Source organism: Lepisma saccharinum, chromosome 24 (assembly GCF_977018435.1).
Source record: "Lepisma saccharinum chromosome 24, izLepSacc3.1, whole genome shotgun sequence".
Taxonomy (NCBI): domain Eukaryota; kingdom Metazoa; phylum Arthropoda; class Insecta; order Zygentoma; family Lepismatidae; genus Lepisma; species Lepisma saccharinum.
In genome coordinates, this window is record NC_139252.1 from 36920688 (window position 1) to 36946686 (window position 25999).

At 37.5% G+C, this 25999-nt stretch overlaps 1 protein-coding gene across 2 annotated transcripts in view; it reads left to right on the forward strand.

Moving 5' to 3' along the window:
* Pxd (Peroxidase) overlaps positions 1–15819 on the forward strand; it is a 71207-nt gene extending 55388 nt beyond the window's left edge. For both annotated transcript variants that reach the window (XM_083111069.1, XM_083111070.1), the window contains exons 8-14: positions 717–914; positions 5887–6034; positions 8914–9064; positions 10340–10510; positions 11443–11641; positions 13405–13510; positions 15632–15819. In XM_083111069.1, the coding sequence (XP_082967195.1) occupies positions 717–914; positions 5887–6034; positions 8914–9064; positions 10340–10510; positions 11443–11641; positions 13405–13510; positions 15632–15719 (1061 nt within the window). In that variant the 3' untranslated portion in view covers positions 15720–15819. The remainder of the gene's footprint in view (positions 1–716; positions 915–5886; positions 6035–8913; positions 9065–10339; positions 10511–11442; positions 11642–13404; positions 13511–15631) is intronic.
* Positions 15820–25999: the final 10180 nt, after the last annotated feature.

Below are 25999 nucleotides of genomic sequence, written 5' to 3' on the forward strand. Positions count from 1 at the left end.
TTTTATGCACGAGGTCCACTAATTTTGTTCCTCTGTAATTGAGTTTGTGTTTTAAGTCCACTTTATGTACAGTAAGGCTAATCGGGACTGAACCTACAGTTTAAAGTGGGATCCGAGCCTCCACCGGGTATCGAACCCGGGACCCCTTGATTACAAGGCGGCGACATCGCGGGCTGTTCCTCTGTAAGTTTTGTTCTTTCTGTTCTTCTGTCTTGGGGCCTTCCCGATGGCGCAGTGCTAATGTCGTCGCCTTGTAATCAAGGGGTCCCGGGTTCGATACCCGGTGGAGGCACAAGTGGTTCCGGTGCACATTTAAACTGTAGGTGTGCATAAAGTGGACTTAAAAACAACAAATCAATCAATGCTCTTCTGCCGTTTCTTTTCACAACTGAAATGTTGCTTTTCTTTGCACTGGGTGTGATACATGATTTTGTCATTTGGCTCTTCCGACCATTCAATAGTTATTTTGCCCACCTCTTCCATATCGTCCGTAAATATCACCCCTTTTGTGTGATCCTCTTTCTACATCAAGTCAATGGCTGTCATAAATAATAATTGTAGTCAAGCACATTGCTTTAAACAATTCTCTTTTCCAAATCACCCCCCTGTCACGTATGGTGTCTTGATAGAACAAATAGAGCATAATAATTTCACCAAGGTTTGTTCATTCATATATTGGCCAGTCAAGTTTTCTTCAATAGCATAATTTCTTCCAGGCGACATCAGAATCAACCAAAACCCAGGTCTTACAGTTCTCCACGTTATACTCCTGAGGGAACACAACAGGGTCGCTGGGGAACTTTTCAAATTCAACCCTCAATGGAGCGACGAGAAACTCTACCAGGAAACCAGAAGAATACTGATTGCAGAAATCCAGCACATAACGTACAAAGAGTGGTTGCCCATCATTCTAGGTATGTGAACTGCAGCACTTTCTTGATAATGTTTTCTTAATTTGATTCATTTGATAATCGAACCAGTGCCAAGATCACGAACGTGCTAAATCTTTGAAATAACAGCATATTCAATGCTCTGAGAAAGAAGTGTTTACATTTGGATAAATTTTGGGTAACAGTCTGATATAGTGAAAACACATTTCTTCAAATTTACAGGAGAAAAGACGGGAAACTACTCACGAAATTGAGTTCCTGTGAACTTTTGGAAGCTGGGAATAGTGTGTTTTTCATTTGTGCAACTTATTCGGCCGGTAAATAATGTAATTTTCGACATTAATGTATCTCCGTTGCCCGATCGCTCGTGCCACCATTACCGTCGACTACGTGAATCAAATGTTCCGTGCGTTTGATTATGTAACCCCCTGTCAGTGTTCAAGCGGTAGTTTTACAAGATGACGTGTGAGTCTTTTTTTTTTTCAATTTAATTTTACGTTTACATAACCTAACCTTCAGCCTATAAACAATCTGTGAATAGTTTGTGCGGCATTTTTCGGTTCATAAGTTTGGAAACACTGCATATCAGCTGACGATAGACAACGTGAGTCAAGATTTGCCCGCCATATTGTTTGTAACGAAAGCGAATTAGCAACGACCAATAAATATTTGTAATGTGAAAAATTACACTTTTTTCAGTGAAAAAAACATAATCCCAAGTTGAAAAATGTTCCACTATGCATATAAGGTAAGTACAAATGTAAATAATTCGGAAATAAACGAGTGAAATGTGTTTTCATTATATCAGACTGTTGCCAAATTTTGTCCTTGATAAATTAAGTGCTCCTCATAGGTCATATGAGTTAGCATAAGATTCTATCAACAGAAAGCTGCAAGAAGAAAAGAAAACTGCACAAAATGTGTGAAAAGAAATCAAATTTGTACATTTGTGGTTTTTGACATTGATGCGATGATATGAAGTTAAAAATAAATCTCCCTTCTATCTTACAAATACTTGACCAATAAAAGAGTTCTTGTTCATGTTAAATGACTACACTCCTTTCTGAACAGCATCAATTTATTTTTGACATTTTACGGCAATAACAATACGAGAAGTACATCCTTAAGAAATCAATTAGTTTCAGTTTTTCATATGTATTTTTATCTAAAAAAATACTCAATAGAAACGAATTTCTCCTTCCATCTGCCACTAAGGTTAATGATCCTGCTTGTCCTAATTTTATCGATATTATAGGTTAGAAACATTTGAATGTGCACACCATCTAGTGTCGAAATATGAAACTACTTGGCTATAGTCTGTTGAAATTGCAATAAGTGGAACATCTATTTTGTGGATTTTACTCATATTTAATTAAAATGAAATCCATTTCCTTATTAATATTAACAATAACTATAACAAAACTTGAAAATTACATAAAGAATATATTATTTTCTCTCGCAAGCATGTTTCTGGAGCGTTCAGTTTCACTCTTTACTTTTGTTCTAGGATCATATTGCTGAAATTCTACACTGGGATCACTTACAGGGTTTTTGGCCATTCCTATGTGTCTGCTATTATAGATACTGTGCAAATTAAGCTTTTTGCTTTGGGGATGGGGGCCCACTCAGTGGCGTATTTGTGATTTTGGGAAGTAGGTTCATTTGGTATAAAAATTTACGTATGTTACCTGTGTAAGCTAAATTATCGCCTTCGTTTCTAAGTACCTTAGAGGGCTTCCCCAATGCCGCAGTGGTAGCGTCGTCGCCTTATAATCAAGGGGTCCCGGGTTTGATACACGGTGGAGGCACAAGTGGTTCGGATCCCACTTTAAACTGTAGATCCAGTTCCGATTAGCCTTACTGTGCATAAAGTGGACTTAAAACACAAACTCAACTATAAGTACCTTAGAACATTGGTTCTAACCTAGATCATTAAATTTTACGATAACATTTACAAGTAATCTAGAAACCCTTATATTTACATTCTAAGAAAATCCAAAACTAATACACAAAAGAAGTCGCTACGGAACTAGTAATACCGACATTTTTATTATCAAGTTCAAACTTATGGACCATCTAACCTAGCTACAAGTTTCTTGTGAACACTATAATACATGTAAGATATAGTCGACGCGCTAGCTTCGTTAACGACCGTCTGGTTTTGGAGTCCACGGAGCGCGCCCACCAGCTGCAACAATCACATTCAACGCACAGTGTTTCCACACATCTACTTTACGACACCTTGTCTCTCTCCCACGGTCTCCACATTGAAGTTGCAAACTACGGCAATAGCAGCGGCGTCTCCTGAATGCATGCGGTGCATGCTGCGCATGCGTCAATTGTGGGGAAAAGGACAGCTTGCTCTGCGACGACATTAATGAGCATTTCTACATTCTTATTTCTTCATATATGAGAAGTACTTATTTTAGACGAGAGCGCTCAACTACGCTTATATTACATTTCTTGGATTTGAAGTGAAGGAGAGTAATAATTCTTTTCCCACAATTGACATACGCGTCACTTCTTAATTCCTTCTTACTGCTGAAGTTGGAATTTTGCTTATCTTTTCTGATACTCAGGGACAGTGGCGGCGATTGTATTCCAAAACTGGTGGGGGGGGGGCAAGGACAGTTCACTTTCCCTTGGTACATAAGGTTTACCATAGTAAGGGGTGAAAGTGGCAAAAAAGTGGAGGGGCAACTGCCCTCCCCCTAATCGTCGCCACTGCTCAGGGAGCAATAATATGCATACTGTGCCTTTGAATCAGTCTCTTTATCTTGTTACTTGTCTGCTTGGCTGTAGATGGCTCTCTTAGTTCTGGTTGGTAGATATCCATCCAGTTTCATTGTATCCATTCCTATTCTTGTCTGAATGTTGCCGGAATTTGAACAAAAACTCCTGGTTATTAACGGATAGTGGACTGTATGATTTATGGTCTAGGTATTTCCCAGTGTTTGTTAGATTTGGTAAATTTCTCGTATCGGACAAACGGCTGAAATTTGCTAGTTCATTTAATTTGTATATTCGTACTTACGTATACTGCATTGAGAAACATTGCTGAAGGTGGCATTTCGCTTATTTCACGGAAATAAGCTCTATTTGCGACATATCGAGTAAGTTTTCTTCGTTTCTTTTTTCCTTCGGTAACACGCAAAATGGCGGTCACAGTTTCACTACCGTACTCAGCATGCAGTGTTTCCACCCCACTGCACCCAAAAATACCTACGTAACCCCAGAAACCACATTGACGTATAGCCCCACGAACCATTCATACATAGCCCCACGAACCATTTTCGGTAAGGTTAGTTTAGGTAGGGTCACTATAGGTTACAATAGTTAAAAATTGGTTTAAAAAATATGCGTAGCCCCACACACCATTGACGCATAGCCCCACGAACCATTGACGCATAGCCCCACGAACCATTGACACATAGCCCCACGAACCAATGACACATAGCCCCACAAACCATTTGCGGAAACGTACCTTCTTCAGTTACAAAAACACGTGTTTGGAAACACTGACCGGGATTGACTGGGATTACGTCATCACACACAGGCTACATCCACCTGGAAGTAAATGGATGCAAGAGCTTTCGTGCATCGGTCACACATTTATATCGAAAAATAGATGATTTACCGGCAAAATTCAATGAACGATGCGAGAAAACACTTCCCCGAACTTCCACAAGTCTAAAGAAACTGCATTCGGTAAGTAATTTCTCCTGTAAATTTGAAGAAATCCGTTTGTCCGATACGAGAAATTTACCGTTAGATTTAGATAAACAGCCGTTGGTGGACAATGGATAATATTAATATTGCCTGAAGGAACCATTACCACTAACATTCAGAGAATTTTAATGTGGACCAAACCTCCTACCGATGACGTCACACTTCTAAAAAAGCAGGGCAAGTGAATGGATCAGCCTGTATATTCCTGAGAATGAAGTTCTCGACAACGTAGCGATCTGAAGTGGTTCTTGCGTTTTTGGCGGTACGCGGGTGAAACAGAGTTGAAACAAATATAAATAAACTTTAGTGTTCTGTATTTCGTGGTAACTGGAAAATGTTAATTGTTATTGTACTTGTGTTTTTGATGTGGTATAAAAGCTGTTGTATCGTCTCTTCAGGCGTCAGCTGGCTGAACTAAAGAAAATTATATGAACGTGTAAATTGTAGGTAAACTTATATACGAGGGATAAACTTAAAGTTAAGGTTAATTACGTCTTGCGTTATTTCCACTTCTCGGAAAGGCTCAAGGCAGGAAGACGGAGTAATTTCCCAGTAGGGGACTGGTGTAAGCATATTTTTTTTTGGGGGGGGGGTGTATTTGAATCTTTTCGCTCTATTAAAAATGTACTCTAAGACAAAAATGGTAATGGGGGTAGCCTAATTTTAAGGAGAGGTGCATTTACACCTTTCGTTTATTTCGAGTTCTGTACAGATTTTTTCAAAATTTCTGAAGGGGCTGTAGCGTACGTCAGTGCAGTATGGTGAGGGTAAGTCACAAGTAACATTAAAATACTTAAGTATTTCTTGATAATAAGCTGGATAGGCACTGTAAACTATGCAATGGTCAGTTACGTAATCACCATACACAGGGTTGTTATGGGTCTAGGAATTTTAAATAAATTCAATTCCGGCCCAGGAGAGAAAATCAGTAAGCGTAAATTCGTTCTGGACCGTAAAGGACCTTTTTATCTGTAAAGTATTTCAATTCGGTCCAGGAACTTTTTTTCGGATCCATTTAAATTCGGTCCAGGAACCTTTTTTCAATTAAACAATACGCAACTTGGACCGAATTTAAATTGTGCTAGAAAAAAGGTTCCGGTCCCAATAGAACCCATTAGAATTTATGGGTTTTTGGACTTTTGACAACCCTGCCCATACATGTATTTGAGAGCGTAAATAATAATCCATGGCAGGCATGGAAATTTGCCTCCGTTGCCATGGATACTTAGGTATCGCCGTTCTCCACAAATTTCACTGTTTCTTTCAGGTGACGACTACATGGAGAAGCATAGCCTATTCCCTCAACACACCGGCCACAGTTATGACTACGATGAACACGTGAATCCATCCAACTTGCTTGAATTCTCAGCAGGAGCGGGCCGAAACATTCATTCGATGATTCAAGGATTTATGGGGTAATGATTTCTGCTTGTCAATAATGGCTTATTCGTTTCACGCATTTCATGTAGACTCTAAATATGTGCACAAATGAAATAATTACTAGTGCTTTTTTCGGTTTTAAATTAAAATGTACTAGGAAACCTCAAAACTTTATTTTTTTTACGGTTTTCATATACCGGGTGATCCGTTTGAGATGTCAGAAAAGTGAACCTTTATACACAAGAGATTAATGTACGTATCTGTGAGCAGTTTGTTGTAATATAAGCAGTGAATGAGTGGAGGTTTACAGCAGGAGCGTATATTCTAGGCTAGTTAAGCTATCTGCGAAGCCTAGAGAAAAAATACTGAAAAAACATGATCAGAAATTGTAAATATGATTATATTCATTTCAATGAGAGGATGGTGGTGATTCTGGAGTTGGCAACCTTTTTTTTTATTTCGAGTTGGCAACCTGTTTTTTTTTCGAGTTGGCAACCTGATTTTTTCGAGTTGGCAACCTGATTTTTTTACGAGTTGGCAACCTGATTTTTTTACGAGTTGGCAACCTGATTTCTTACGAGTTGGCAACCTGATTCTTTACGAGTTGGCAACCTGATTCTTTACGAGTTGGCAACCTGATTTCTTACGAGTTGGCAACCTGGTTGCCCCTTGCATGGCAAAGTGACTTCTTGAAGAAAACGATTGAATGGGTGTGTCTAACAAATTACACACGGAGTTTACGCGAGCCTATTCTTCTCCCTTCCTCCAAAGCCTAGGACCACGTGACATACTGAGATAGCCCAGATCACTGGATTCAGCACGCGCCACTGGTTTACAGATCTCAGCCACATGGCGGCGCTAATGTGCATGGTAACAAAGGTGGTGGTCACGTCACAACAGCGCACACAGTATGTCGTATGGTATGCAAAATTCTCGAGTATTACATGCATGCTCCTGCCGCCACGCAGCTAAAGACTGTAAACCTCCACTCACTCGAAACTTACATCCTTTGTGCTTATATTACAACAAACTGCTCACAGATATCTACATTAACCTCTTGTGTACAAAGGTTTACTTTCCTGACATCTCAAACGAATGGTACGCCGTACGCGTAGAAACAAAAATGTGTGTATTGGCACAGTAACACATTAAAGTGTATAAACTTATAATGATTCACTTTTGGTTAATAAAAAATACACATAGAAATGCATCAAGAAGTATATTTATCAGCTGATGTCTCGTGCGATGCATTAAAATGCATAAATTGAGCAGGTCAGGCGCGATTATTTTAAAAATATACCCAAATTACACATTTAACTGTGTTTATTTAACTTTAATTTGATGCATTTCAATTTCTGTGTGTGTTTTACCAAATAGAGATCAATTCAAGTTGTTTTACTGGAACAACAATCGTAAAAACTTTAAAACAAACACAACCTACTTTTTTTAAACAAAAAAAAATACTTGTAATTATGAGGACCTCTATTTGTACAAAAGCAATGTCCCTTCATATTCTTAATGTTTTTAAATGTGCTTCTTCAAGAAAAACATTGACCTAGCCTTTTCATATTCGAGAAAAACAGAAAAACGTTGGTTGTTAGGAGGAAGATATTATAAGTGGATATAATTACATATTAAACGCATATCATGCTCACAGTAAAGCGCGAAATAATGATGTTATTTTACGTGAATTTATGATGATACAGCAAGTAAAAAAATACCGCGAAAATCGGCCCATTGGCGGTTTCTTGGTTATCTAGGCCACAGTCCGCTAATTCTTTTCAAGTAGGTATCTCCCCACAAATATGATAGTGTAACAAGAATTTCAACGAAGTTTGTTTGTTAACAATTAGAGAAAGCTACATTGTTAGACATGTACATATTGTTTAAATGTAGAATCAATGTATATCTTGGAAAAAGATACAGTTTCTGGTATCTAAACGTTAAGAATATAGCAAAAATTTACTACAAAATGAACATTATTTATTATACACAAAACAAAGTCCATGACACGGGACAGGTATGAAGGATTTTCTTTGCAATTATAATTTTAACGAAAATGCCACCCATTTTCCAAAAATAAGCCTCTGTTTTTATATAAAATACTAATATTTAGGTGTCATTTAAATGAAATGTCCGCCATCTCAATCTCCATCCACTGCAAGACCGAAGTAATGTAAACAAAACCACGTGATTTATGAGAAAAGGTCACTTTTGTTAGGGTTAGTTCTGGTGTTATATTGTCCACAAACAGCTGCTATTCGAACAACCAATATGATTTGTTATTCGTGTACAATAGCTTCGTTCTTATAACTCGAACAGTATATTAAAATATCTGTCTTTTGACTGACTGACTATATGTTTTCTATATGTAGCTATGTTTTTATTACTAAATGTAGGCCTATGTGTTTTCTATACGCCATGGTAGATCTCAAGTCATTACGTAAGGATACGATCTTGTTCTAAATTCTAAATTGTGCAAGAATTATTCAACCTATAAATTATTTAACATAACTTTCTTCCCACGATTATACACTTATTGGAAGAAAATTGCACAAACAGATCAAGAAGCCTCAAGTACATGTTGTGCCATCTATTAGTAAAAGTTTACATCTTAGATCCTCTGAGTTTCATTCAAATTACAGCTCTCGCCACGAAAACAGTCCAGTCAAGGTCAGAGCTTCCCCTTGCCTCTTTCGTCGGTTGAAATTATTACTCATTGGCAACACTGTATGTGGGTGGTGTGACCTTGATTGGACTGTTTTCATGTCGAGAGCTTCTAGGGCAGCTTGGAATTGTGACGTTTCAACTGAAACATCTGATAGAATGCAGGAAGTCCTGTAATCCTGGCAATCCTGTTCTTCAAATGTTATGTTTTATTGTATGTTTTTAATCTAATTTTGAACTTTTGCAGGTTGTTTGATAAACTGAGAAACCACGTGAACGCTGTACGATTGAGTGACTTTCTAAACAGGCCAACAGTTCTAGGATATGGCTATGACGGACTACTGAGAGGATTGGCAACGCAGAGCAGTCAAGAGAATGATAAGTTCTTCTCAAAAGAGGTAGGTTGTAGACAGTGGCGGCGATTGGGTTCGAAAACGGGGAGGGGGGCAACGAGCAATGACAGTTTACTTTCTCTTGGTAGATATGGTTAGCATAGTCCGGGGGCAAAAGTGGCAAAGGGGGGGGGGGCAATCACCCCCCACGCCCCCTAATATCCGCCACTGGTTGTAGATGATCTTATGACTATGTGCTGTCCATAAAACTGAAATCAAGTTAAATTTTATGCTCTTTAAGGACCTAGTAAGTGCAATTTGAACAAAAGTAAAGTTTAGGTTCAAATCCATGTTTGCACATTTGAACGGATCGGACTCAAACGCGAGCTCAAAGAAGAACCACTGAAATGTCCCCCCTTCCCCTGGATCCAGGCTTTGAAATAGATTCACCTTAATTGCAAAGCACTACTAGAAATTACACATTTATGATATTATACCGTTCAAATTTACCTGTTAATTGACAGGATGGGGAACAATCGTTATTTTCTTGAGCTCCAGTGCATTCATGTAATCTCTCTGCGCTGTGGCTAGAGTCAGAAGTTTACAGTATTCAATATTAAACACATACTCATATATGCTATAGGTATACAACACTGTAGCACAGCATTTACATATAAGAAAACAACTTTCGAATTTAAATGAATTGAATTTCTGTGCACTAGGGTTCTGCAGAAAGAGGATTTCGCTCTAGCGCGAAATAGTTCATACGGATGACGCTAGATAGCATATGGAATTGAGTGCTTCGTGAAAGAAGAAAAGATACAAAAGAGTTGTGTATGGAACAAGGGTTGCTGTTTTATTTGTAAATATTAAATAAATAGAACTGCAAATTAGAATAATGAGAACATTGTTCCAAGTGGAAGAGTAAAAAGGACGATTTCTTTCCAAGGAGGGCGCCAAATTTTATTCTCGCCTCGGGAACAGAAACCTCATAGCTCTCGTACGGAGACAACACACTTGTTGCTCAATCTTATGTTACAGCAACAAGATGGTGCTAAAAACGTTATGATCATATATTTCCATAAGACATTTCTAGACGCTCCCCATATGTTTGTAGCATATTACTGATTTGATTAGCTATTAGAATCTTTCAAAAACAGGAAAAAAAATGAATATAAACCTGTAAATACTATCATTAGTTACGATAATTTGTTACTTTTCAATGTACTTAGTTTCATTAGTCCACATGAATAGTTGCTGTGCACTAAAATGAAGTAATTAATATACTGTTCCATCATTCATTTTACATTGTTGTAGTAATTAACGATTTCGATCTTTCAGATAACAGATTTCTTGTTCAGAGGCCTATTGCCTAGTGGAAGCGATCTGGAGGCAATTGACATACAGCGAGGCAGAGACCTTGGTGTCCCTAGCTACAACGCCATAAGGCAATTGTGCGGGCTTAAAACAGCGACAAATTTCAAGCATTTCGAAGATGCCATTCCTTCAAAGGTAACTGTGAAAATTTTATCTAATACGGCAAATTTTTGGTGCAATATGAGATTTCAAATTTACTCATTTATTTGGAGGTGAATGGACAAGGGGCCTGGCTACACTTTTGAACATTAATGTGGGTTGCGCAAGTAGTTCTAAGTTTTGCCTCGGGTGTCTCTGTCCTTGTTTGTTCAGTAGTGTCATCTACCGCTGTGTTTGAGAACTAAGTGAGATAGCAGCAAGTTTTTAGCTGTTTGTACGATTTTTTTTCTGTTGTAAGTTATTTGCTGTATTTTTGTTTCATTAAAAGAGGAACATAAATTAAGAGTATTTGAAAATAAAACCTTAGAAATATATTTGGACCTAAAAGGGAGGAGGAGACAGATGAGTGGAGAAGGTTATATAATTTAGAACTTCATAATTTGTATTCATACCCAGATATTATTGGAACAATTAAATCAAGAAGACTTAGATGGGCAGACCATGTGGCACGAATGGGAAATGGAAGGAAAGTTTACAGGATTCTTGTTGGGTAACCTGATGGTAAGAGACCTGTAGGAAGACCAAGATGGAGGTATAATGTTGAGATGGACCTAAAGGAAATCGGTAAGGATGGAAAAGTTTGGATTGATCTTGCCCAAGATAGGGACAGATGGAAGGCTTGTGTTGGTGAAGCCATACACCATCGGGTTTAAGATGCTAGAGAGTTAGTTATTGTTTAATTTATATATAAATCAAGGCAAGACTTTTGCAAACTAGGACATGATCGTAAGATATCGATTTTCTGCAGTATGTTGTATACGATGCCATCATTATCTGCATTCAGTGTCCTTTTTTAAAAACTAAAACTTGTCTAAAGATGGTTGTTAATGTTTTTCAACATTTCTTTGCTTGTGGAATTAGGATAAACTTGACACGGCGGCTGATACATTGTATTTCTATATTTTCAGCTTGTTCGACTGTTAGAAAAATTGTATAATCACCCAGATGATGTGGATTTCTTTGTTGGGGGCACGCTGGAGTACCACGTGCACGACTCCTTGCTAGGACCAACGTTTCAGTGTATCATAGGTGAACAGTTCGTGAGGTTAAAAAGAGGTGACAGGTATTTCTACGAAGTTGGCAGCGAATCACATTCTTTCACTCATGGTAAGTGTTGCAAACTTTGATTTATTAAGAGTAGTCCATACTTAAGTTAGAACGTGCTTTAATTGATCATCTGATAATGAACCAGGTAGAGGAATTTACTTCCTTTCTTTCTGTTTCCGTAAATTTGCTGCTTCTTTTATTCCCCTTTAGTTAATCGCAATGATGGAGATGATAATTGAACTGGTAAAAATGCATAATGGGTCAAAGACATGCTTTAACCAGTGTTCGAACCTGGACCCCAGATATCACAGCCCGTTTCCATAGCGAAAGAAACTTGTAAATTAGGACATGTCTTGTTCTAAATGCAGTTAGAGAGTTTCTAAAGGCCGCCATTGTGTATTCAGATGATGAAGTAAATTCTTTAATCACTTTGTAGCAGGAGGTCCGAGCGTCGATTCCCCGATGAGGCACAATTTAATGGTTCTTATCCGAATATAAACGGTAAAACTACTGCCGAGTAAGTCTGTGCATAAAGGGAAACTACCTTAGCTAAGGTTTTGATATACAGAATGTTACAAGCTGGTATTAGCACCTTTAAGATATACATTTTTACTGGTCTGCCTTTATAAAAGAAGGTGCAGGCTTCTTCCCATTCAAACAAAAGAAGAAAATGTGGCAACAAAAATAATCGGAGATGAAAAAAAAATGTATATAACTTTTAAAACATTAAATTTTCTTCCTTGGAAGCAAGTCCATTTTAAAGAACCCAATTTCTAGTGTGAAAGAGTAGTGTTCATGTGGCTATCCAAAGAAGTCACGACTCCCTTGTTTTTGTCTTTATAATCATTGTAGCTTGTTATTTTAATATTTGTTTTCCATCAATGTCTTCACTTTTGTCTCCAGACATCTTCCTTATGTTTCAAATCATTCCGGTTCGTAGACCCCTTTTCTGTAATTGTCATAATTCATTTCAAGTTACAAAAACGCAGGAAGCTTACTATTTTTGTTGTTAATAACATAAATTGCTTTCAATTTCAGTCGTACAGAATAATCGAAGTAAATACTTCAATAGAACGAAAAAAAATCAGTGTAAAATGTCGGAACCAGATTTTGTTTTCATATTATGCCATTTAATCCAAAAAAGAAATGGATCCACAGTTCCCAAAATTGCAAAAAAATAGTTTTATGAGAGGTGTCACAAAATTAAATTTATGAGTATAATTTTCCCTTAAATTTTTAAGTTTTTTCTTGAATAACTATGCATTTCAGTACACTAAGTCCATGAAATGTCAAAAATGTAAGAAGAACAGTTTTACTGAACATTCACTTATCTGCTGATCGAGTAGCACAGTCTTCTTAAGAATGTAATGACAACAATGCAATTGAAATTAACATTTGTTTATTAGTTTATAATAGTTAATATTCATCCTATACAAGTTTTATCAATGACCTGACCACCCCTACAAACATTTCTGGCGTCTCATATGTTTTCCTCCTCTCCTTTCTTTTCCTCTCTCACTTCCTTTACACTCTACTGCTTCTACTTCCTGGTAGTACATTGTTTCTTCGATATTGTATTTCTTTTCTCCTTCATCTCATGTCTTTCACGTTGTAAATGTACCCTGCTCTTTTATCTCGTACCATTTATCTCCACTTATCTAAAAATATACGTTACCTCTCTTATTCCCGTTCCTTTCCATTTGTAATTCATCTTTCTCCTTTGTTTCCCTTTTATCTCTTCTGTAAAATACAGATATTTTCACTTATCTTAAATATTACTTAAATATGCAGGCCATCTTGAAATTTCCTATCATCTTTTTCAGAACAATTGGAGGAAATACGAAAGACAAGTCTGTCAAGATTATTCTGTGACAATGGAGATCACGTGAAGTTGATTCAACCGAAAAGTTTCCTTAAAATAACTGATCTGTAAGTATTTTTGTTATATACTGTAATGTTCTTTTAATTGAATGGGGAAAGGGCTTGTTTTTTTGTACCACTTCCCATAATATTAGTTCCATAGCTCATTGAATGATACGTGTGTTGATTTAAAAGCCACTACAATATTATTTGTTATTATTATTATTTAGTTCGTGGTACAATGTTTGATCCATCTTCCTGTGCCTATTTACACATCTGTTGCCTTTAATGTCATTCTAGTCTCTATCTGTAAGTGTGGTTTTTTTAATCGTTTTTTGAATCCCTTTTATCCATGTAATTTGTGGTCCTCCTCTTTTTTGCAAGAGTCCAATCTAGTGTTTCCTTTGGCAGTGCGTTTTTGCCATCCTCTTCATATTTCCAAACCATTTCAACTATCTCGATTTAACAACAAAAAACTCCATTAAATGCTGCATGTTCATATTTTCACTAATCATTGCAGCTAGGATATTTATAGCCTAAACAACATCAAAATATGCAAAATAAAAAATGATCTACATTTAAAAAGAAGCACTATAATTGAAAAAATATGCCCTTACAACTGAACTGTTTCAAACATCAATATTTAACACATGTTTTTCTATTTTCACATAATATTTTCAATACACTCCATGAGCCCTGAGTTGCAATGTACAATGAATACTTTCTGTAAATACATAAATAATTACTTTATTTCCATTAAAAAGGTGGCTTTCACCACTTTTCATGAAGTTAAGTGGGACGTATAATTGTAAAAAATTCAAGAACTTGAGTGAACATGTTAGTAAGAACGAGTCAACTTCGAAAATAGCTGTGTGTTTCTTGAAAAAGCGAAAATATGCTGAATATGACCGAAAATCTATCAAAATATGCTTTATCTCTTAGAAATGGCCAAATATGCCCTTAAAAAGCAACTTAATTTAATAAGTTTCTTCATAATATGAATTTCTATATATATTTATGGAACACATCATGCTTACCAAAAAAAAAAAAAAAAACATGGTAAGTCATGGAAATCCTACCCCTGCTAATCTGTTCTTGCAAAACCCTTCAAATATCCATTTCTGTTGACCATTATTTCAGTCCAGTATCTCTCCCTACACACTTCTACTCAATACCTGCCCGACCCTGTGGCCGAATGGTTAGCACATCGCGCTGCGACGCCAAGGGTCCCGGGTTCGAATCCCGGTTGGGCTTGGTTGTTTGTGAATGTCCATTCATCAATTTCATCATTTCATCACTCATCCCCATCTTCGCAAATTAGCCAAGAGGCACAAAACGCGAAGTAAAATAAACTAAATCAATCAATCAATTCTACTCAATACCTAGGTATCTTACACTGACATTTGGTTTCCAACAGACTAAAGTCAACCATTACACCACTAGTCTTGAATTTGTATATATATATATATATATATTTAAGATAGATAGTGTTTTGTTTACTTTGTGATAAGATTCACCTCTTAGCTCTCCGTCTGTACACATACATTTTTGTTGCATTTACATGATTTGTACACATGGGTGAGACATACCTTTTATATTCAGTCCTGGAATTGTCATAATTGAATATAAAATATGAAAAATGTGCAGGAATACTGTTCAAATAACAACGATATTATATTTACCATAAGGTACAAATTACTTTTTATTAATAAATAATTAAACAACAAAAATGTAATTTCACATATATTTTTGTTACTTGGTTTGTAGGGTCAGACAGACCCTGCCATCTTTGGATTGTCATAAATGAAAATAACAATGTTAATGCTGAACATAAGGTACAAATTACCTTTTATTCATTAATAATTAAAGAGATTTCAGTGAACAAAACATTCTAACTTACTCTGTGCACCAGTGTCTGACAGACCCCATGTGAGATGCGACAGATAGTTGAATGAATCACACTGCTTCCATTTTAAGCTGAAGAATGCAGCACTTCCGCCTGTAAACACATCTGACTCGAGTTTACACATAAGCAACAATGACCTGCATCGTATGTTGCGCATGCGCGCAGAAAGATATTAACGGTACAGGGTCAGGAAGACCCTGGTGTACAGACGGACGGTTGGCTTTACATGAGTCCTTGTGGATATTACCTATACTGAAAATTATATACTAAAATTTGCATTACAGAAACCGCCTTGTGTCTTGCCAGAACATCCCCAGGATGGATCTAAGCGCGTGGTCGGACCACACATGGTCATATTACGGGAAGAAATGAAATCTCTGATTTTTACTAGAGACAAGAACATTTGTTGGATAATATACATGTTCATGTGTAATGTTGTGTATTATATTGTTGGACAGAAGTTACTTTTGTAAAAAAAATATATATAAATAAAAATTATGAGAACTACTTTAATTCATTTATTTTTTTTATCGAATCCACTCTTTAAGTACCACAGTAACAAATTGAAAAAAAAAGGTTTGGCTGAGTGCTTAAATGCTTGTTAACCACCATATGAGTCGTGAAATAGAGAAAAAAGTAAAAAGTAAAAGTAAAGTGTTCCCCTGTGCATAGCACCACGCCATGAAGGCGTATAGGGGGTGTGGGGGTAACGCCCCACACTTTCTTGATCCGGTCGTGAGTGGGGGTGATGTGATCAGCATCACGCCCCTGACCGCCTTTACCCCCCAGGGTTTCCCCCAGGTACCCATCTCTGATTTTTACTAGAGACAAGAACATTTGTTGGATAATATACATGTTCATGTGTAATGTTGTGTATTATATTGTTGGACAGAAGTTACTTTTGTAAAAAAAATATATATAAATAAAAATTATGAGAACTACTTTAATTCATTTATTTTTTTAATAGAGAATGTAAAATATTTCAAGATAATCAACTATAAGATGGTTCGTCCTCAAAGTCGCTATTTAACTAAATAGAAAGGGTACGTACAGATTTTTTTAAAAAAATTGTAGATTTCAGGAAAATTAAAGGAAACTTCCATTAGCAGAGCAGGGTTCGAATCCAGATCACTGACATTACAGTCGGCCAACTTAGATCTATTGCAAGCATACACGAATTCATTTAGGGATTACGAAAGGGGAATTTCAATTGCCTAGCTAAACACGTGTTAGCCTAATTGTCAAAACTTCATGTTACTTTTTCACAGAAACTATTTGGTACAGAGGCGTGGCGTGTATGTAACCGGTGTTATCGCAGGTAACAGCAAAATGTAAAGAAATGTAAAAGTTTTTTCTCAATAAAATAACAACATTGTTAAATAAGTTAACCGACAGCGTTGCAGTTGAGTGCAGCCGACAAAAGCGAAGAGAGAGGCCATTCCACTACCCTCAAGAGGCAACAAGAGGAAAGGGCGCCCGCCAATGCAAGGGAACAGCGGGGAAAGACTTGGAGGCAAGTGTGCTGGGGGTTATTCATATGCCTGTTTAAGGGCCCTGTTGCCGCTGCGTCTTACCGGAGCAGCAAGTGTTGTCACATTGGGTTTCCAGAAAAGAGCAAAATCCCGCCTAAAACGGGGATACTATTTCTCTGAAGCAACAAGAGCTAGAGTGCAAAGCCAAAGTTGGATTTAACTACAACTGAGACCGTTTAGTAATAGACGAAAAGATAAATACGTACTTAATGGGATTCCTGATTTGGACAAACCTTGCTCCAAAAAACTAAGTTGGCAACAGTAGTACGTACATCTGGACTTCCTCCCACCACCGCTGGAGGAGGGGAATTCTGTCATTTGCTCAACGCAGAAACGTCAAACTGACCGGAATGTGTGGTGGTTCTTCCCCTTTCCACCTCTTTGCAAAGAAACAGAGATGGTTGACAAGGCTCGACTACTATTCACTGGATTTTCGCGGTAACTCTCTCATGAGTGGTAGTTCTTTCTAGGAGTGATTGTGGCTAAATAAATCATTGAGCGGATTGAAAAAAAAAGAGAGAGAACAAAAATCCAGATCAAAGGCATGTTTTTTTTGGGGGGGGGGCGGTAACACTTTTGAAAAGTCACGCCACGCCACTGAGAAGATGAAATTTTAACAATATAGTCACCGAGTATTCGTTATTACTTTACTACAGGTTTTTCTATCATTGTGGCGATATTCATATCATTTAAATAATGAATGTAAACAATTGAAAATCAATTGTAACATGCAATAATACAGTGACCTCTGTAGTTCAATATAAACCTTTGAAAAACTCAATATGCTGACCAAGGCAGAAATTTATTTTATTATAAAAAATAAACTAAACGTAACGTTTCAACCTTATAACAAGGTCTTCTTCAGACTCTGCACTAAGTACAAATGTAACACGGTACAAAACAGGACGATATATAAACATAAACATTACTCCCCTCCAGACTAAAGAGTCCAACCACACTAAATGGATGAAAATATGTTTAGCCTTGTAGGTGAAAGTACAGTTGACAAGGGAATGCCACCTGTTAGAATGTTCCAGAACAACTTTCTAATAGTCTGGAGTGGAGTAATGTTTGTGTGTATATATATCGTCCTGTTTTGTACCTTGTTACATTTGTACTTGGTGCAGAGTCTGAAGAAGACCTTGCTGGAAGGTTGAAACGTTACGTTTAGTTTATGTTTTATAATAAAATAAATTTCTGCCTTGGTCAGCATATCATGGAAACAAGGCTTAATTGTGTTATAAACCTTTGGTAAATTTACTATCATTGAAATACTATGCTGCCGGCCCACGTTGCGGGGTGGTTAGAACATCGTGCTACGGCGCCAGGGGTCCCTGGTTCGAATCCTGGCCTGGCCATGGTCATCAATCATGTTTGCAAATTAGTCAAAAGGGGCACAAAAGACGAATTAAAACATAGCAAATCAATCAATTAAATGCTATGCTATTGAAACGGCCTGTTACAACAACGTCGACAATCACAGGCTGAAAAATGAAAAAGAATATCCATTTTCACACTTATTATTATTCATTTGAAAGTTCAGTGGTCGAAAAAAATCTCTTGGTCTTAGTAGACAAAAGCTTCTCATAATTACTATTTCCGTTATTAAACCACAACATTATCACTTTATAAATTTCACAAAGCTCCTTCATAAATCGGTTTGTATTTGTTTTTCTTGTGGGTGCGATTTCGATTGCTACAGGAATCATCTCGTTGTGTAGTGTAGACCGGGGTGAGTTGACCATGTTCCTATGTTTATATATTTGCTTTTCTCAAAAATTAATCAACTATTGATGAAATGCTATGAGTAATACCTATAGTTTCCTCGACCACTATGAATTTTTATTTCACCAGTCTCGGAAAACGTGTTGTTGTTGCATATCCTTTCGAAAAGCTTCAGTATTGTCAATTCACCTCGTACATGGGTAAGTTGACTATGTGTGCGGGATCAGTTGATAATATCTGTAATTCTATCCCGAATATTGTTTGAAATATTTTATTTCAAACAATATACCGCCTTAAAAATTACAGATTACAAAAATGTTATCTAATGAACAGTTTAATATGAAACACAAATGTTCAAAATGTTTAAAAAAAAACGATTACAGGAAGTATTTAGTCAATATTTATTCATTTTTTTATATCTAAGAAACAAATGCAAATTGGTATCCTATTATTATAATCTAACATATATATACAAATAAGGTGTCTATATGCTGAGCTATTTTTGATGAAACAATTAACTGAAGAACAGTTTTTTCAATAGGCCTACAGTTATAATGAATCGTCAGAGTCGCAGTTTTTACAAAGACAGAATTTTCCTCTTCCCCTTGTTTACGTGGACTTTCATTATGTGATGTATCAACCACTACATTTGCTAAAATTTTAGTACACGTAATTCTAAAACCCGTGCAATGTGAAAAACAAATTCCTTACTTATCCTCATTTTTGTAACACAGATATTATTTTCATTATTATGGGTACTTTCTACATTTTTTTTGGAGGACACATTAGCAGCTGGCCGGGCACCCCTGGTAACCCCCGTTCGCACGCCTGTGATTGCAAGAAAACTTGCATTTGCCCTACCGAAAAGGGCGAAACATACGACCTTTAATCATACGTTCTAATACTGCATCTCTTGTTACATAAAGAAGAGCCATCTATTCACTGGCGGTTTCAGGATTCGTGAACAAGAGGTACGATAAGCAAAACAGCGCCCCCCCCCCCCCCGTATGCATACAGAATGAAAATCGATCACACAGTTTCACACAGTATTTTATATATTACAATACCTTTAGCAATTGATGTGACTAATGTACAATTTACTGTAAAATCGAAAGAAGTGCAAAAGCAAACCTATTTTTGCGTAAGTGCGTCACCTAATTTTGTTTACATTGAATTTAAAATTTCTTGCTTTTCCGTTGATGCATTGATAATTTTGTACAATAAAATTTGCTTTTTGATTTCTCTTCTAGTAGAATGTATTATACTAATTTTATATGTAGTATCTCTTTGACGATTTTTTATAAGTTTAATAATACAGTATAATTAACGTAAGAACGTTTTGGAATATACAGCACTAGCCCATATTATACAGGCATATTTTTCTATAGGCGTATGTTTCTGACGAAACTATTAACATTTAATTATTAATATTTAATAATTAAATAATATAATTAATGCCTCTATATTGTTAATGTCTTTTTGTATTTGTTATAATAAAACCTAGTACATGATACGAGTTTCCAAATTCAAATACTTAGGACTAATATTAACAAATGAAAATTATATTAAAGAGGAAATAAAAAGTAGGCATAATTCAGGAAATGCATGTTACTTCTCTCTTCATAAACTTTTGTCTTTTCGTTTAATATCTAAGAAACTAAAAGTTAAAATATACAAAACAGTAATTTTGCCTGTAGTATTATATGGGTGTGAAACTTGGTCCATTACATTGAAAGAGGAACATAAATTGAGAGTATTTGAAAATAAGATCCTTAGGAAAATCTTTAGACCTAAAAGGGATGAGGAGACAGGTGAGTGGAGAAGGTTACATAATTTAGAACTACATAATTTGTATTCATGTCCAGATATTATTAGAATAATTAAATCAAGAAGACTTAGATGGGCAGGCCATGTGGCACGAATGGGAGAGGTAAGAGGAGTTTACAGGATTCTTGTTGGGAAACCTGATGGTAAGAGACCTGTAGGAAGGCCAAGACGAAGATGGAGGGACAACGTTGAGATGGACCTAAGGGAAATCGGTAGGGATGGAAAAGAGTATATAGAACTTCCTCAAGATAGGGAAAGATGGAAGGCCTGTGTTGCTGCAGCCATGAACCTTCGGGTTTAAGAAGGCTAGGGAGTTAGTTATTACATACAATATTTTTTCAATAGTATGTGTTTCTTTGGGGGACAATAAAAGAGAATTTTTTCTTGCTTTTAGAATCATTAAGATGACCGGAAGTTTGAGAAATGGGTGAAACTATAGAATTAGGTACGACTACTTGACTAAAATACTCGCCCAAAACATGATTTGGTTAATTTTTTCCCTCAGGGGCGTTTCGTTTTGTTGTTGTTAGCCGTACCTAATACTATACGTAGTTTTACCAAGAAATGTCCAATTCTTGCAGCAATATTTTATTGTGATTTTAAAACAAAAAGCCAGGGAAGGAGCAAAGACAAAGACAACACTAAACCTGACATAACTAATGTTATAGAAAATTCAATTGTCAATATCTCTAGTTTCGAAACTCGAATCGCAAAAAAATTTATCACTATGATACTGTTCGGGAAAAGTGTACAAAAATGATTGGCTAGAAGTAGGCTGCTGTTTCTGAATGATTTCAATAACTCACCTGATTTCGAACGTTCAGAAAATTATTCATGAAAGTAGACTGACGCAAGGTAGCCTTTTCCCGTTCTCTCTGCCTTTTCGTATTTTCTGCCCCTGACAGTTTTTTCTTTGCTGTACTCATTTTCATTGGATGCGAAAACGGAAAACTTGTTAAGACCGTACTCTTCTAACGCATGCGATTCACTCACTGCCAGACCACAACTGAGTATCCGAAGGGAAAATGTTTATCGTGCTGCTTATTGTTGCGGATTATTAAAATGTTCATAAACGTCCAGCAGCCCTTCCGAACAGCCGCCTGCCGCGTTCTGAAGCAGTGAACGGAAAAACAAACGCCGACAAGTGAATTCGTAAAAGTGAGAATGGATCTTATAAGGGATTGTTGACGTTAGAGGACAGGTTCCGCGCGAATGTTGACAGTTGATTGAAGCAGCAAACAAAAGGAACGATGTTTTGGCATTTTTCCCTCTTGCATATCTCCAAAGTGTTTCAGTCGGAACTTTGCAACGTGGAAGTTGCATAGCAACAAATATGCGCAAGAACAATAACAAGTTTACCCCAAAAGGATGCATTCAGTAAATATAATCCGGCTACGTTCTGCCTTCATGTCGCCCTGGCGTCCGTGAAACAACAGGGGGACGGCTGTACCATCGTACCCTCCTTGGAGCAGCCAGTGCATCTATTAATGCCTATTACTGCTGTCTCATTTGTCCAAAACTGCATTTTACCTCTATCGGATATTAACAATTTCCAGTACAACGTAATCGTTGATACGAAAGAAGTGCTGGTAAGCTACATTTGCTGTGAACTGCCGTACTCCATCGAAACCGGTTTTCAGCAGTGATGATCGCAGTCACTGTTGCAAATTTAGCTCTTTTGGGACCAGATCTAGCTCTTTTGCACACTCATTTGGCTCCCAAAATTTCGAAATACTCCCAAGGAGATTTTTAGCTTCACGAGGAAAAATTCAGCTCTCAATCTATAATAATTAGTAATATAATAATAACCCATAGCTCTACAGCCCGTGAGGGCCTTGGCTTACCTACTGACTGCTGGTCTCCCTCCCACACTGTTCCTCCGTCACCTGTTGTAGCGTGGAGATCTGCAACCAGTATTGGAGTGTCGGGGGATCAGCCCGACGAACCCCCAGCCGTTGCAGGTCTTCTCGATCGGGTTACGCTCACTCACTCGGAGCTTCCCAATTTCCTCACGATGGTGGGTTGCCACCGGCCCTATACGTAGGCCGAATAAATTCCGACCAGAGCCGGATTCGAACCTACGCCGTCCCGCAGCGAACGATCTCAAGACGAGTGAACGCCTTAACCCGCTCGAATAATAATTAGTACGATAGTTAATAAATTCGTATTCATGATATGTAAGAGCTGCGAGCTTCCAAAGTAAGAATTATATATTGTGTCTGACGTAAGTAAGCTAGCTCTGACAAAACATTTGCTTATTGGCGTGCCCAAAGGGGGTTAGTGGGGGTCATACCCTTCTTTTGGCCCAGTATTCCTAAAAAAAAAAAAGAATGTCAAACTCTGGAAAAGATGGCAAAATGAGAACTGACAACTAAAAAAGTAGACATACTCCCCCTCGAAAATTCTGAGCACGCCTTTTCTTATTGGGGAGGTCTTCCAGTAACGGAATTCGGCTTCTCCTATGGCGCCACAACTAAGTCCAGAACCCAGAGACCAAGAATAATTGATAATTCAATGCAATTGTGCCCTGAATATTCATTTTACACATGCTCTTTAGAGGTATATTGTCTATGTTGCCACCCCCACCCACCTGCGTCACCAGGCACAATTTTCTAGCGCCGTGGCTTGAAGATGATATAATACTGAGTTCTAAGAATAATTTATTTTCGATTTCATACGACCATAGGTGGATTATGAAGGGGGTGGTATCACCCGTTGAAAACTAAGAATAAATTGTCATCTCTCTAAAATTAATGCTAATTATAATATCCCTGATACACAAAATTACCTTAGGAGCCAGTTTATTGCGACTTCGGGCCTCCCCGATGGCGCAGTGGTAACGTCGTCGCCTTGTAATCAAGGGGTCCCGGGTTCTATTCCCGGTGGAGGCACATAGTGGTTCGGATCCCACTTTAAACTGTAGGTCCAGTCCCGAATAGCCTTACTGTACATAAAGTGGACTTAAAACAACAAATCAATCCAATTATCGCGACTTCGAATATCTAGCTCTTTCAAAATCTTCTTTTTTTAAGTTGCATTTAAGGTGCAATTTAGCTTCTTTATGTGGATCCGGTTTGGCAACACTGCAGTACCACCTGCCACCATCGTTCGATATTAGCGTATTTCTCTTGTTTGTTTGTTTGTTGAAGTGCATTAGATCAATACCTTGACTGTTACTAGTGTAGTTTGCAAGTGACAATAGTGTTTTCCTTTCTAGAAGAAACACGGAACTTTCCATTCTGTTGCTTTTGAAACGAATTCGCCATAGGTTGTTTGCCGAAACTTCGCAGAAGTACAAGGTAAGTGATTGCACTCCTTTGTAGACGGATTTAATACAAAACTGTCGGTCATACAGCTATTAGTTTACTTAATATAGTTTAGTAAACATCCGTGCTGACAATCTTACTGTGTGTTGAGCTGTGACAAGCTAGGGATTGTGTTAAGAAGTTCATTTTCAGGTGTCTTGAAATAACTTGTTGCTTTACTCAATAGAGGGCGATAGTGTTGCCGTGATATTAATTGACGTATTAGGAAGGATCTTCTATTATGAGAATTACACGAAATTTTAAACCTTTCTGGTGTAAAATCTTCTGTTATTGAGGGAAGAAGACAAAGTACTTCCATTACATTATCTACGTGGAAGTATGTTCACGTGGCATTTTACTTGAGAGCAAGCTTTGCTATTCTGAAGTATGTACACTTCGCAACATCTTATTTGACCGCCCTGAAAAATTTCAAAGTCCGGAATTCGTAAATTTTCGCAGCATAGCGCTTCAGAGCCAACTAAGAGTAGCCAACTTTGCAACATTTCTTCTTCCTGAATGAAAACGCTCGTGATTTTTTTTTCATTCTTTCACATTCCATAAAGTAAAGATACCCTAAATCAGTAATAAAATATATGAGTAGACAAAAAATGTGAAGTGGAAATACGAATGTTGAAAATATTTGAAGATTCTTCGTTCTGAATTTGAAAATATAAAAATGTATGTGCATTGTGAAACACTGAACAGGTTCTCATCCACCTGGAAAGAATTGCGGTCACATTTGAATGCAAGAAGGCAAATTTATGATGATTTTATGCGAAATGTTTAGTAAAGATACCTTGCACAACACCAACGATGCTGCAAAGTGTTTCTTTTCATTGGTTCTTGGCGAAAAATGGTTCGAAACTCCGGCACAATGTTGCTTCAACTGAGATTAACGTGTTTCACTGAGCTTTCTGTTAGGAATCAGTACTTTCGTTTTTTACTGTTTTCGTCAAGATCAAAACATCGTAGGTTCAAATCCCACCCTTTCCTTATAATTGTTCCTTTTTATTTACCGAGTACGAAGTGTTCTAATAACGTAATATAATATGATATTACTCTAAATATTTATGCGATGCATGCTCAGTGGCGGCGATTGGGTTTCAAAACTGATGGGGCAAGGTGAGGGAGGGGGAGGGCAAGGACAGTTTCTTTCCCTTGGTAGATAATGTTTAGCATAGTGCTGGGTCATCTGCCCCTCCTCACTCCATAATCGTCGCCACAAGTAATGCTTCTACTAATGTTTTTAATCTTTCAGTGATTGGCAGGATTTTAGGAAATACTTTTCCTTTCATTCAGCTGTTATAATAATAATATAATAATCCTTTGCGCAACAGCCCTGAAGGGCCTTGGCTTACCCACCGACTGCCGGTCACCCTCCCACGCTTTCATTCGTCACCTATAAGCGTGGAGATCTGCAACCAGTATTGGAATAGTCGGGAGGGGGGGGGGGGTCTGCCCGACGCATCCCCAGCCGTTATAGTAGGTTTCAGGGACCGGATTACGCTCACTCATTCGAAACTCCCCAATTTCCTCACGATGGTGGGTTGCCGCCGACCCTATACCTAGGCCGAATAAATTCCGACCAGAGCCGGATTCGAACCTACGCCGTCTCGCTGCGAACGATATCAAGACGAGTGAACGCCTTAACCCGCTCAGCTGTTATAAGTTAACACATATTAAGAACTTACATGTCAACTTTCTGCATCCGGAAATGCTGGACATAAATCGCATAAATATCAACGGAAATAAGAAACGTAGATAAACATTCTCGTCCAAAGCCGTTTACTTCCCGAAAAAGATTTTGCAAAGAAGTAGGTTTGAACCCATGACCTTCCATTCCATAAGCAAACGATCGCCCTACACCACACGGTTCACGTTATTTTATGCACTCGGTTCGGATCCCACTTTAAACTGTAGGTCCAGTCCCGATTAGCCTTACTATGCATAAAGTTGACTTAAAACACCAAATCAACCAATTCATCTCCTTTCAGAGTGGGCCTTCTATGATACTGTAGTCGGCCAGCATCCGAAAATACAGTTCTGTTTCGCGTACACCAGAGTGTAATTGCATTTAATACTGTGACTAATTTTACTTTAAAACTACAGATTAAAGCGATAATAGTGTCCAGAAAAAGAACCTCAAAGTAGATCTTCACACAAAGTATTTTAATCCATTGCCAAACATTTCAGTTAAGAATAATATTATGCTTTTCCATTGACCGTATTTTCGATTCATGGTGAATTTGCTAAAAGGACCAAG